Source organism: Maniola jurtina, chromosome 11 (genome assembly GCF_905333055.1).
Source record: "Maniola jurtina chromosome 11, ilManJurt1.1, whole genome shotgun sequence".
NCBI lineage: Eukaryota > Metazoa > Arthropoda > Insecta > Lepidoptera > Nymphalidae > Maniola > Maniola jurtina.
The window spans coordinates 14,802,882-14,816,731 of NC_060039.1; the positions used below are offsets into that span (position 1 = coordinate 14,802,882).

Sequence of the window (13,850 nt, forward strand, 5' to 3'; positions counted from 1 at the left end):
TGTGTAATGCAGGTTCTAAACGAGCACTGTGACGAAGTGTGGTTCTGCAAGTGGTCTCCGGATGGCTCCAAGCTGGCGTCCGGCTCCAAAGACAACACCGTCATGATATGGGACTTCGACCCCGTCGCCAAGCGACTGTCCTTCAGGTGCGTTTATAGGAAACATTTATAGTCCATTAACAATTAGCCTCGTAACAAAGCTCAGAGTTACTCAGTGGGCGATGGAGTATACTTCGAGATTCTCTGCATGGCCAAATCAGAATCAAGATCTCCTTCTTCAGGAGGACCAGAGTAACCAACATAGCTCAAGGACGCTGAATTTTTACGATTGTATGTTAATTTCCAGAAAGTCCCTGGACGGTCATTCGTACGGCGTATCGTACTTGTCGTGGAGCCCCGACGGCCGCTACCTCATAGCCGCGGGGCCCGAAGACTGCCCCGACCTCTGGATATGGAACATGGAGGTGAGTATCACTTGGCTCTATTTCCTACAAAGCCCTTAACTACCATTTCTATGGTAAAGAATACATTGGTAGACTTCACACACCTTTGAGAACATTGTGGAGAACTCTCAGGCATGTAAATTTTAATATAATTAGAGGTCCGAGATCGAACCTTGAATACCCTATTTGGAGGCTTAACCACTAAGCTATCACCGCTTTTCTGCTGTTCTTTTTAAATCATAATTTATACAGGTTTGGTTACATAGTGAACAATGTTATCGGTGTGAACAATGTTATGCTAAACAGTATATCTTACTTTCTATGCCTTAGTCTTATAAAGACTAATTTGTACAGCATTCTTGTCTTTTCGGATGCCGGGAAGGCAAGAATGCTATTCCATATTCCTATGTTTAGGAGATTTACAGTTTTAGTGTAAAAAAATCAGACTTTTCAGCTTTGTTCCTGCCATCCTTTAACTACAATGTAGATCACAGTTATCTAGTCCAAGTGGGATAGCAGTAGGTATTAGGTATTAGAAGAACAGGTTTTTATACATCTTTGTATTGTACATTTGTGTATTTTATATAGCTAAACACATTTTGTCCTCAGACGGAGCAGCTGCACCTCAAGATGACGCACTCGCAGGAGGACTCCCTGACGGCGGTGGCGTGGCACGCGTCCTCGGACAAGTTCGTATGCGGCGGCGCGCGCGGACAGTTCTACCACTGCGCGCTCGATGTGAGTCGTTGTACATCATCATGATCCATCATGATCAACCCACCACCATCATCACCGGCCCACTACTGAGCACGGGTTTAGACCATAATCCACTACACTGGCCAAGTGCAGGTTGGCAGACTTCACACACCTTTGAGAACACTATGGAGTTCTCAGGCATGCCGGTTTTCTTACAATGTTTTTCTTCATCTTTAAAGCAAGTGATATTTATTTGCCCGCGTCGCGAGTAGAGGCCCTTTGAAAGAGGACACTGGACGTGTTCTAAGCTAGTGCATACTCCGACTAATCACTGCGTCCAACCGTAAGATTTTATATTTGTAATGGAAATCCCTCGCTAATAATATAAGTATCGTTGCAGGGCACGCTCATCAACAACTGGGACGGCGTGCGCGTCAACGCGCTGGCGTGTCGCGCCGACGGCAAGGCGCTGGCGGCCGACACTCACCATCGCGTGCGCGCGTACGACTTCTCTGACCTTACTGACCGAAACCTGTACGTATCCCCGCTACATTACACACTAGTTACATACTAAAAAACCTCGGTTCAAATTTCAAATTCAAAATATAAGATGGTATTATTGTACATTTTCAAAACTTTTGACCCTTGCCCCTGCCGGGATCGAACCCCGAGATCTCTCACTTTTAAGATCGCAGTTCGTTACATACATTTTAGAGTATCACCTCTTGCGGGATATTCCATCCCTATATTATATCAGTTGCACTTTTAAAAGTAATCATTCACAGTAGGTTTGGGAATGTTCCAGAATACAAGAGGAGCACGCGGTGATGGCGATGACGCTGAACGCGGCGGACACGCTGCTGCTGCTCAACGTGGCCAACCAGGGCGTGCACCTGTGGGATATACGTGAGTCGTGCACTAGCTCTCGCTCGCTGGCCTCTGCTTTTCAAAAAACATTCGAAATTCAGAAAACGGTTTTGTTTGTGATTGGCAGGCGCCTTGAAGTGGTTAACGCCAGTGAGATTTTTGCCTCATCATTTGTATGGGATTACGTAACAGAGAGAGCGCTATACTAACTTCTGTCCGCGGATAGGGTGTGCCTGTACAATCCATACTAATATAGTATAATTATAAAAATGCGAAAGTTTGTTTGTCTGTCCGCTTGCTACCTTTTCACGGCCCAACAGTTTAACCGTTTCGGACGAAATTTGGTACAGAGTTAGCATATATTCCGGGGTGAATATAGGCTACTTTATATCCCGGCAAAAAACAGTTCGCACGGAATCTTTAAAAAACATAATCCACGCGGGCATCCTCTAGTTTTAAATAAATTGTTGAACAGGTGCCCGCACTCTGGTGCGTCGCTTCCGCGGCCTCTCGCAGGGCCACTTCACGATCCACGCGTGCTTCGGCGGCGCGCACCAGGACTTCATCGCGTCCGGCAGCGAGGACAACAAGGTACTGTAACTATGAACCATCAAATGGGCATGCCCATCCATTTTAGAACTATCAAAATGATCTAGAAAGAACTACAAGATTGAGACTCGTAGTGATTGCGAATGTCGGCGCTTGCGCGCTCTTTGACTCGAATCGATGACCGTTCTCGCGCTAAAATTAAACAATAAAGCGGGACAAAATGTCAAACTTATGAGAGTTTGCTTCGTGATTAAGTAGGCAAGATTAGTAAAACAAGTGGGGTAGCCAGTGTTGCATATGAAAGGGCTTTTCATGACATTTTCACAGGCTTTGTACAATGGTCCTTTTTTTATATAATAATAAATTAATAGCGAACAAATGGGTCACCTGATGTTGTGATGTGTGTAGCAGAGAAACAACGTGTAGTCGGCTTTTCACGAATTTCTTGAAATTCTCCACCCCTTGAATAACCCCATGTTAAAATGACCGCCATAGGTCTGTTCGTCGGTGCAAACGGTTACATGTGCGTGTGTTCCCCGCAGGTGTACATCTGGCACATCGGCGGCGAGGAGCCCATCGCGGTGGTGTCGGGGCACACGCGCTGCGTCAACGCCGTGGCGTGGAACCCCGCGCACCACGACGTGCTGGTGTCCGCCTCCGACGACTACTCGCTGCGCCTGTGGGGCCCGCGCACGCACCACTCCTAGTGCCCGCCGTGAGACACTACCGCTTAGCTCTACCCGCTACCCCGCTCTACCCGCTACCCCACCGTGTATACCCAGCTATATCACGAGTGAATCAATCAACGTACACTTGTACCCCACACAAACAGACCAATCTAAATACACTACTACTTTTTAATAACCATATTTTTAAGGGCGAAGACAGGAAAAGAACAGCAGTCAAAATGATAAATTCAAATTCAAAATATTTTTATTCAATTAGACTTTTACAAGTACTTTTAAATCGTCAGGAGTATCTACCAAATAGTACAGTCGTCGCGGGTATTTTGTAAACGTTCAACATTGTGATCAATGGAAATAATGGCATGAAAATTATAAAAACCAATGACCTGCTAAAATTAATTTTAAAATGAGATAAATGTCTAACCAATGTGTTTTCTTGAATTTATTTATCTATTGTTTTCTCACAAATAAGAAAAAGTACTATACAAGCCGAAATATCAATTAACCAACCTCGTTTAGTTCAAAAAAACTCTGCTGGCGACTCGTCATTTTAAAATTACTACGGCTAACTATCAGCTCACCTCAAAAGATACGGAACCCTGCAAAGAAAAAAACATTCATATTTGAAAATGACGCCGTACAGCCGCAATATTGAATTGTTTTCAAGAAATTGTAGCCGTCCCAGATCTTGCTCCAGAACGTCATATGTTGATAACATCAAGCATACAAGCGTCATACAAGCGTAGTTTCTCACAGCGAACGACCTAACTTTAATAGATACAAATAATAGTAATAATAATTATGTTGACACTTTTATGGTAAGCAACAAAACAGTTTTCACAAAAACAGATCTATTTTGTTACCAATGTGGTTTATTTTTACTCCGGAGGTTCCTTGCAACAAGGATTATGTTTCTATATCATAGGCTAATATTTAATGAAACAGAATAGTTGGTAAAACTAAACAATAAACGCATAGATTGTATAAGACCTTGATTTTCCCACTTAGATTCTGTGCGCTCGCCTACTTGACAGTGAGTCAAATAGAGATGTGTGAAGACTAGAGCTGTAGCGAACCGTATGTATTCGTTACTGAGTAACGGGTGCGCCATCTAGTACCGAGTACCGAAACGTTACACACAAATGCATCTCGTTACTCGCACTTTTCGTCGTATGGCCGTTCCTACACTGTTTCGGTTCACGCAAGTACCGTAGATACGTGTATTGAAATGTTTGCTAACCGTATGTTTTACGCGCAGGTGCGCTCATTCGGTGAATTTAAAAACGTACGCTACAATAACCGATGTTTGTTTAGTTTATTGTTAAAATTTTAAAAACGTACGATTCTGTTATAGTATCGTTCAAATAACCATATGAGCTTAATAATGAGACAGTTATTTTGAAATTGTAGATAGACACTCTAATTTTATTTATTAGTATAGATATTTAACATAAGCTCAAGCTCAAGGTAATTTTTTTAAAATATTTTAGTAGATTCCGTCAACAGTTCACTTGTAGTTCTACACTTATTAAATCAAACTAAATTGAGAATAACTTAAACACACGTCTGGTTTAAAATACGGAAAAGTGAGAAAATGCACCTTACGCAGCTTTGTACTATGTAATGTAGACCTAAGTATGTTTTCTACAAATTACGAATGTTGCGATGCGGACGCCGCGACATCATACTGTCGTACGCAATACGACTCGATTCGTTCATCTTACGTGGTATCAAAAGTAACGAGTAACGATACGAAAGTAACGAGTCCTAATTGTTATAGTAACGAATGCATACGGGTACGCTCGTTTTCGTTACTTTTACACCTCTAGTGAAGACCACAGGTGTCAAATTTTACATGTACAGTACTGCCACTGGCGCGAAAATATCTTGGCCAATCATAGCGCGCGTCCGTCCGCTATTGGCTGTTGTCTATACGCCATGTTTAGTACTCGTGAATTATGAGCGAGATAGCACGAATCTCAGTTGTTCTTGTGTTTAAAATCTTAACGTCAAGCAATAAGGTCTGTGTTTCATTTTCTCGGCGGTTTTAGTCAGCGTTTGGTTGCGCTTTTCTGCGCATGTGAATTTGGCCAATGCGACTTATAACAGTGGTAGTACTGTATAAGATAATCTGTAATTTTAGTTAGATTGATCACATGATGGTGCTTATTCGGTTGTTCAAAATGCCTAAGTTAACTGGTTTTAAATTAGTGTCATCCTTTTTAGAACGATGTATGTAGAAAAGGATAGCATTACGTTTAGACCTGTCAATAGTTCGCGACAGGCCGAGATGGCACACCCGCACAGCGCCCCGGACTCTCCCGGTGCGGGCGAGTGGTGTGCGGGGCGTCGCCCCCTCCACGACTCACCTCATACACCGATTGCCATATCGACCTGTTGCGAATTATAGTTTACTTTAGAAATTTGTACAAACGAAATAATTGATGCCATAACATCTCTTTTTGACAGTGTCAAGTTTGACAAATGATGCATTAATCTAAGTATGGACCACTACCAATACTTTAATAAAAAAAATGTAACAATAATAAATATTAATTAATCAATATTATATTTTAAGTATATTCAACTATGTTTCATCTAATACATGAAATTGACGAAATCGTTACTAAATTATCATTATTTAAGTTATGCAATCATGATTTTATTGATGGATACATTGTGGGTACTTACTTTTACTGCCAACATAGTTTGCAATGCGGAGTGCCATTCATTGTGCAATAATAAAGAATTATAACTGAAGAGTATTGGGAATTATCTGTATAATTTTACTCGGACAAACGAAAATTTTATCATCCTTGAAATGCAATACATATAAATGTTTGTGAATAAAAAGTGTAAGGGCGAACGTAGGTTGTGGTGCAGCTCGAAAAAATTAAGAGCAGATCTTATCTATACGATGATCACATCATCAGATCTAAAGGATGATTGGATATGTTGATGATAAAAAGTTGCCATGAAAATTTTATGTATGACAAAATATTTGACGATTTGACTGTCTAGTAGCGCCACTATACTCTGGTCTCTTAAGTCTCCAATTCACTTAAGCCGAATGATTCGCCGAATCCCCATAGTGGAGACTTACCATTCATCAAAAACTGTCGCCGAACGCGTTGGACGAACGTCTACAAGGACTTTAGTATGCAAGTACATGACAGTCACAGTTGCTAGATCTCAAACTGGTTGGTTACAACATTGTTTTCTCCACTGATTTGACATTGGCGGAATTATTGCAGACCACAAAGAAACCATAGAGAAGAATGGAAAAACTGTACAGTTATGAGGGATGGATAGGGGAACCTATGACCACACAAACAATGAACAATAGGATCCTTTGTTTCCTCATACAGGCAGAAAAGACACTGCCATAATACGACATTATAAACGATTAACTTGAAGAATTCACAATTTTAAAAGTAGTTGAAAGTGTCAGAAACACTTCCCAAAACCGGAACCAAATGACCACCTGCCCGGCTAGCATGGGCAGTAGATAAAAATTATATCCACTGATTTCTATGACATCAGTGGATATAATCGGGGGATATAACTTTTATCTACTGCCCATGCTAGCCGGGCTGGTCGTATGCAGCATAATGATTCGGTAAACTAGACTTTATAACGCAAAAACTAAGAAGACTCCCGCACCTAAAAAACCACAGGTGAAAATGAACTTCCTCAAAACATGAAAGAAAAACGATAGGTTTTGTTGGTTGTTATGGGGGTTATAGTCGCAGGGGAGGGGGGAGGTAAGATAAGTTAGACTAAGCTTTATATTATCAAAATTAAAGAACTGAGATTTAAAATTAATTATGTATTATCTGTTTTAGATAGTATAGCTGTAACCTAGTGATTTTGTAAGTTTTGTAAATGAAACATTGAAGATGTTTTTAAAAGCGCATGTCATGAGTTTGAAATTGAGGCATTTTTAAGAGCCATACAAAGTTGGCCTGTTTTATTTAGCTACCTTCTACCAAACCTGGTACTGGTACCTTGAAGTCAAGAGTAAATAGGCATCTTGTATGCAAGCGTGCTCTATCTTAAGCTGCATTATCACTTGCTAGCAGGTCCGATTGCAGCCAAGCGCTAGTCTATAAATTAAAAAAAAAACGCACTCGAACCATGGCATTGTCTATGTCCTATGCGAATTGCGATGTGAGAAATGAATTAGAAATATGAGTTACGACTGATTTAACCAAACGTTAAGTGCAATCTTTCTAAACAATTGGCTGTCTAATATAAACTTTTGAATGTGAAATGCAATACTATGTATATGAACTTTACTTATTACTATAGATATTGGTGGTGTATGTTGTACGGTATAGGAGGATATTTGGAAGCCTCCCCCGCGGCTCCCGGATCGAACTAACGAGTAGAATAGTACTTTAAGCCTTGGATTATAATAATAATAACTAACCAAATAAGTTATTGTAGCGATCGACGGCTATATTTTTGTACTGATTCTACAGTTGGTCTCGGGTAAAAAGAACTCTTTAAACCTGCGCAGTGGGTTATTTATCGGTTTATTTGGTAATACGGTGTGTCGCCGCACTACTTGCTTTTCAGTCAACTTTTCATTGTATCTATAAGGGTGCCGGTCCACTAAAGCGGAGCGAAGTACCTAGAAATGTGTTCAGCAGACTAATCACATTATTAAGAGATTTTGATTGGTCTGCTGCATACATCTCCGCTCAATTCCGCTTCAATGGACAGGCACCCTAAGAGAAGCATGCGCACACATATCCTCTCCATTGGTCCAGAACGCTTCACTTGACATTGACTATATGACCGAAATGAAAGAAATAACACATGCCACATTAATTTGTTATATTTGCACTATATAGACTTGTTATATATTGCAGTGTTGTATTATGTTATATAACAAAAGTTTGAAACATGTTACTTCATTTGGACTCACCTAAGAACATTTCAATCGCCTATGGTTTCTCTGCATGGGTTTCATTTTATCTACTGACTTTACAAACAGTTGTAATTGTTATTTTTAAATAATATGTATCATAGTTTAGATTGTTTTACATCAAGCCATAGACTAAAATAATGAAGATAGATATAGCGCTCACGAACAAAGTGGAGCCAACACCCCTAGCACCAAACTTGTGATTTATATGACACTGCGATGATCGCTTTTGTTATTTTAAAGACTGTCTGCTGATTGGAAGGATTAGATTAGTGATTGTGTTTAAGTTTGGTGTTATAGGGGTGCAGTTTTATTTATTGTCTTGTCAGCTGTCTTTTTTCTTTTAGTTTGTGAATCAAGTGAAGTAATTTAATTGCCTATTTATAAGGTTACACACAAGGGGCACAAAACTGTCGCCTTACACGGCGTGGCGTCTACACGACAAGTTTTCGATATATTTGTAAAGGCGTCCACAAGCTCAGTAATATGTTCATTTCTTGCTTCCCTACTTCGCTCGGGCCACTCTCACACGACGTCGCCCTTGCTATAAATTGTCGGAAATGTGTGACGTTTCGATTAGGTTTTTTTAATAAGTAAATAAATCGTGTTGTCAAGAGCTGATGTATAACGCTTGCTTTAAATGAACTCCGGGATCTCCGTGTTATAATGTAACTTATCCTGATAGTCACACAAATCATACCTTACTAGATAAACTTGTTTTTTTTTTTTAAAGTTACGATTCAAATTAAAGTAATATTCCAACAAATGGTGCAATAAAATATTAAAAATGAAGCTATTTAATTGTGTGTCACGCAAATAGCGTTGCCTGCAGAAGCTGAATGCTTTTGCTGAATTGTTTCAATTTCTTCTTTCTATCTTCAGTATTAATCTATCTTTTTTACTTTAGTCTGAGATCCTAAAATATTTATTTTCTGTTAATTAAACTAGAGGGGTTTCTCCGTCACTCGCTCCATACAAACATGGTTCCAATTTCATTTGAATATTAAGCAACCAAAGTCCATGAAATTTTGCAGACATATTCTAGAAACTAATATCTATGCCTGTGGTTTTCCAGATTTCCGTTAAAATATTCGGTTTCAAAGTTACGCGGTCTTAAAAATTCACATCCAAATCTTGGAGCCCCTGTAATTTTAAAACTACATATTTAAAAAAAAATCTAAAACACCACAGGCACAGATATTAGTTTCTAGAATATGTCTGCAAAATTACGTGGACTTTGGTTGCTTAATATTCAAATGAAATGGGAACTACGATTGTATGGAGTAAGTGATGGAGAGATCCCTGTTAAAAAAAATTACTATAATGCCTAAAAATAATTTTAAATAGAAATTTTATGCAATAACAAGATATCAATAATTATGTCCATTGGTCTATTCACCGAATTTATAACCTGTGATTTTAGATATACATTTAAAAAAATACAGTATAATGTCTATACTGATACACCCACAACGGAAGTAGAAAGACATGGTGTAAGAAGTCTAAATTTTTTATCACCTAGGTACAGCAAAAGGTAAACAATTGTATCAATATAACTCGTGACCAATAAAGAAACTAATCAAAAACCTGGCAAGTGCGAGTCGGAAACGCACACGAAGGGTCCCGCACCATCATATTAAACATAACATTTAATTTGCATGGTGGTCATTTTGAAATTCGCCATCTTGGTTTTATTATTATTTGTTGTTATTGCGGCAATAAAAATACTCACTCTCAACTCTCCTATTAAGTTTCTTGAAATACAGCTCACTGACAGACTGACGGACAGCGCAGGCTTAGAATAGAGCCCCATTGGCGCTAATCATTCCCTCTCACTTACACACTATATTGTTTGTGAATAGTGGGAGTGAGAAGGAATGTTTAGCGCCTCCATTTTCGATTAATTTTTTATAGGCACGAGTTATGTGTGAAGTGTCCCGGAGTTCACATCGTACCAAAAACCAGGCAATAGCGGTGTGAGTGTTGTGTGTAGAAGTACAAAGCGCGATCGATGTGTTTTAGTTGTTTGGGACAGCTCGGAGAAATCCTACACCAAATGTTATTCTGTAATCTATAATTCTCTATACCGAACACTGGCCACGATTGCGTAGGAAAACGTAGGTATTCATCGTAATCCATAGCAAATTCTGCCCTTTGATTGGCTGTCAAAAATGTGAACAGCAATTCCAACCAATGAAAGGGTAGAGCTTGATGTCGATAACGATAGATACTTTCTTACCAAAGAGTTTCGCTATTTTGGTTTAAGGTTGGCCCTTGCTGTCCAAACAAGTAGAACACCTACATAGATGATAAATAAATAATAATATAAAGATAGATAGGTAGGCATAGAGGTGGCGCGTTCGATTGTTATAAATAGATAATGATTATATATCAATAAATTTTTTTATCATACATCCTGTGTTTAATTTTATCGTAACCTCCTCTCAATTCAACCTTGGCTAACTATGTAAGCCCAGTTGTATTATTTTTGTAGTTTTATCATTGACTAGCTGATCCGCCTGGCTTCTCTTGGCAGACATTTGTATGAGTAGTACCTACGTATATACGTATATATGTATATACATAAGTAATATATTTCTGGATACTTTTGTAATGATGAAAGATTTATTAAAACTTAAATAGTTTTAGAGTTTATCGATTGCAAACTAACTTTATTAGTATAGAATATTGATGACTCACAGGTTTGATAAGGAAGGGTTTTGTGTTTTGTTTCCATCAACCTATCTAAATCTAACTTGTTAAAGCAAACGCAAAGTTATTTAAATAACATATATAGTTTTAATAGTAACTTATTTGCTAACAATCAAAAATATTTACACCTATATAAGTTATATTTATGTGCTTTTTTACCTCCAACGGGTGAGGTTTGATTCAAGTGCTTAGTTTTTTGCATATTTTAGCACTCAACACTTGGACTACACATTGGAGGTGCCAGACTTCTCGACAAGTTCCAGCAGCGTATGTAGAGAGGTATCAAACAGCTCACAGCGGATGGGCATATCCAGAGAATAGAATGGGTTCTTCAGCGCATAGTCTGAGTACAGCTCATAGATCCGCCTGAGCACCACATCCGAGCCTTGCATGTTTGGGTCTGTCACTACTATGAATTTCACACCTGAAATAATAGTCTGTTGTAAAGAATAATGCCGGCAGTCTGGCTATTTTGTGACACTCAAGCGTTGTACTACATCTATATAAAGAAATCTTTAAATTTTTCGAAAAAATATGATTTTTTAAAATGAGCTGAACCACATATTTCAGAAATATCAGAAAGCTGAATTACCTTAAATTCCTGAAATGTTCAAATTCAGATTACTACAAACTCCCAGTTAATATCTGCAATGGGGTTTGTTACATAATCCAGAGCAGATTTCCAATGTTTTACAGTTGATTCAGTTAAGGATAAGATGCAAGAATAGCCAAACTTGCAAAATTTGGCATTGTCCTTTAATATTTTTATCTGTTTCTACAACTAAGTCACTATTTATACATTACTAGCTGATGCCCACTACTTTGTTCCTGTGGATGGAGTTTTTAAAAATCCCATGGGAACTCAATGATCTTCCAGGATAAAAAGTAGCCTATGTGTTAATCCAGGTTATAATCGTATATTCTCCAAATTTCAGCCAGATCTGTCCAGTGGTTTTTGCATGATTGCGTAACAAACATCCAAACATCCACACTTTCACATAGGATATTAGGATTAGGGATATTTATTTATATACCAAGCTTACCAGTTAAAGTCTGAAAGCAAGAGAGCTTAAAGGAGTCGGCAGTTAGCGTGTCAATGCCCGAGCTCTTGGGCACGGGGCTGAGCTGGCTGGCCAGCGCAAACAGCGGGTAGAACATGCTGGCCAGGACTATCTTCTCATTGGTGGTGGCTCGCTGACGACCAAACTTCAGGCTCAGGGGATAGCTATCCTGCACATAATATAAAGGTTATTTTTAATCAGCTCAAACTATCTTGAGCTAAGAAGATTTTTTTGAGACTAGACTAGGGCTTGGCAGCAATCAGACTTGCTGACAAGTGATGATGGAGCCTAAGATAAGGTGTGTTTGCCTAGAAGATGCCCATTTTGTAAAACCTAAATCCCTGCAGACAAAATCACAGGCATCCGCTAATAATAATCTATCTATTCTATACTAATATTATAAAGAGGTAAAATTTGTAAGTTTGTTTGTTGTTGATTTTGTAAATTCTTTCACCAATAAAAAGCTACATACATCCTTGCTGAGCGACATTTATTTTTATTCTAACACATTAAGCACCCATGCAAAACTGGGCAGGCCACTAGTTAATCTATAAAGTATTGTACTGGAAGTTGGAACACAATTTCGCCACATTATATTGGTGACACAGCACTAAGCAGGTCGGGTGGTAGCTGTACTTACTGTCCACCACCAAAGCCTCTCAATTTTGACAAACAGATACTCGTATAGTTACTAATTAAATTATATGTAATTTATATACATACTTTGACTCCTATAATATCGAACACGTCTCTTCCATCTTCTGTCGTGCGACCAGTGACTGGGGAACCGTTCACAGAGAGCAAAACATGGCCAACTGTAAACATACTAAGCAATAGTATTATTCTACGAAATAATCGATATATTACTACTGTAAATTGAATATTAGCTGTTACAAACACGAAGACTAATTACACAAGTAGCTCTAGCAAGGATTTCTTACCGTTGATTCCATCTCTTTGCCCAAAAACGACTACAACTTTCTTGTTTTCATATTCTAGTTTGATGTCTAAAGGAAAACCGAATGTCTTTTCTGTCTCCACTCTCGGGATATTGTGGTCATAGTTGTATATGAGCCCTCCTGACTTGCTCACGATATAAACTCCATAAATAACCATGTCTTTATTAGCTGGATGTTTCATATGATTTCTTTTAATTAATTATAAAATAAAAACCCACTGCACACTGAACATTTGTTTACAAAATGCCAAATGTCACTTTGACGTTTTTTTTTTTTTTTTTTCTTCTTTAAATCTGGCTTTACTCTAATTAGCCAATGTCAAGTTTGTGATATTTTCAAGTTATTGAATTTATACAAGTATGGACTCCGTCTGCGCCGGCGCCCGCCGACATACGCGCGGCGCCCCTTTAGAGCGCTTCCCAGTCAGTTCCACCACCAAAAAACACCAACTAACACAAAAACCAGCCACTCTTAACAAAAAACACTCCAAACAAGCACAGCACGCGCGCCAGCAAACGCCATCACAGACGAAGTCCACTTTGACGTTTGACATTGATATTTTGTCAAACGTCAATAATTTGTTTTAGTTTAGAAATACGTTTTCATAAATAAAAAATTAAAAAAAACCAAAACTACTGTCGCGAATGCAGTCCGTCAGGTAATTTTCCGTAGGTATACGAAACCAAGTAGATACAAGCAAATAAAGTCATATCCAAACTTGATGCTTGTTTAAATGCTGAGGTTGGGTAACATCATTTAGAACGATCTTTCAGAATAAGGAGCGTTCCCGCTTAGGCCGCAGTCCACCGGGCACCACGTGGGCCAAGTGAGGATTAGCAGCCTTCACAAACTTATACGAAATTATAGAACTCTAAGGCATACAGGTTTCCTCGCCTGTATCTTTTTTTACCTATATCATTTGGTTGTATTATTAAATTATCCATC

At 38.9% G+C, this 13,850-nt stretch overlaps 3 protein-coding genes across 4 annotated transcripts in view; 1 reads left to right on the top strand and 2 right to left on the bottom strand.

Annotated features, from left to right (window-relative positions):
* The window catches only part of LOC123869846 (WD repeat-containing protein 26), a 9,179-nt gene extending 5,333 nt beyond the window's left edge, over positions 1–3,846 (top strand). For both annotated transcript variants that reach the window (XM_045912909.1, XM_045912908.1), the window contains exons 5-11: positions 13–146; positions 346–463; positions 1,052–1,180; positions 1,539–1,672; positions 1,944–2,044; positions 2,481–2,596; positions 3,097–3,846. In XM_045912909.1, the coding sequence (XP_045768865.1) occupies positions 13–146; positions 346–463; positions 1,052–1,180; positions 1,539–1,672; positions 1,944–2,044; positions 2,481–2,596; positions 3,097–3,261 (897 nt within the window). In that variant the 3' untranslated portion in view covers positions 3,262–3,846. The remainder of the gene's footprint in view (positions 1–12; positions 147–345; positions 464–1,051; positions 1,181–1,538; positions 1,673–1,943; positions 2,045–2,480; positions 2,597–3,096) is intronic.
* The window catches only part of LOC123869861 (out at first protein), a 27,194-nt gene extending 16,192 nt beyond the window's left edge, over positions 1–11,002 (bottom strand). Inside the window, exon 1 of the mRNA XM_045912938.1 lies at positions 10,996–11,002. The gene's annotated coding sequence lies outside the window, so the exon portion shown is untranslated. The remainder of the gene's footprint in view (positions 1–10,995) is intronic.
* On the bottom strand, positions 9,476–13,173 carry LOC123869862 (trafficking protein particle complex subunit 4). The gene is made up of 4 exons (XM_045912939.1): positions 12,888–13,173; positions 12,670–12,761; positions 11,929–12,115; positions 9,476–11,309 (listed from the first exon to the last, which is right to left on the bottom strand). The coding sequence occupies exons 1-4, from the start codon at positions 13,084–13,086 to the stop codon at positions 11,110–11,112; spliced, it is 678 nt and encodes a 225-aa protein (XP_045768895.1). The 5' UTR covers positions 13,087–13,173; the 3' UTR covers positions 9,476–11,109.
* Positions 13,174–13,850: the final 677 nt, after the last annotated feature.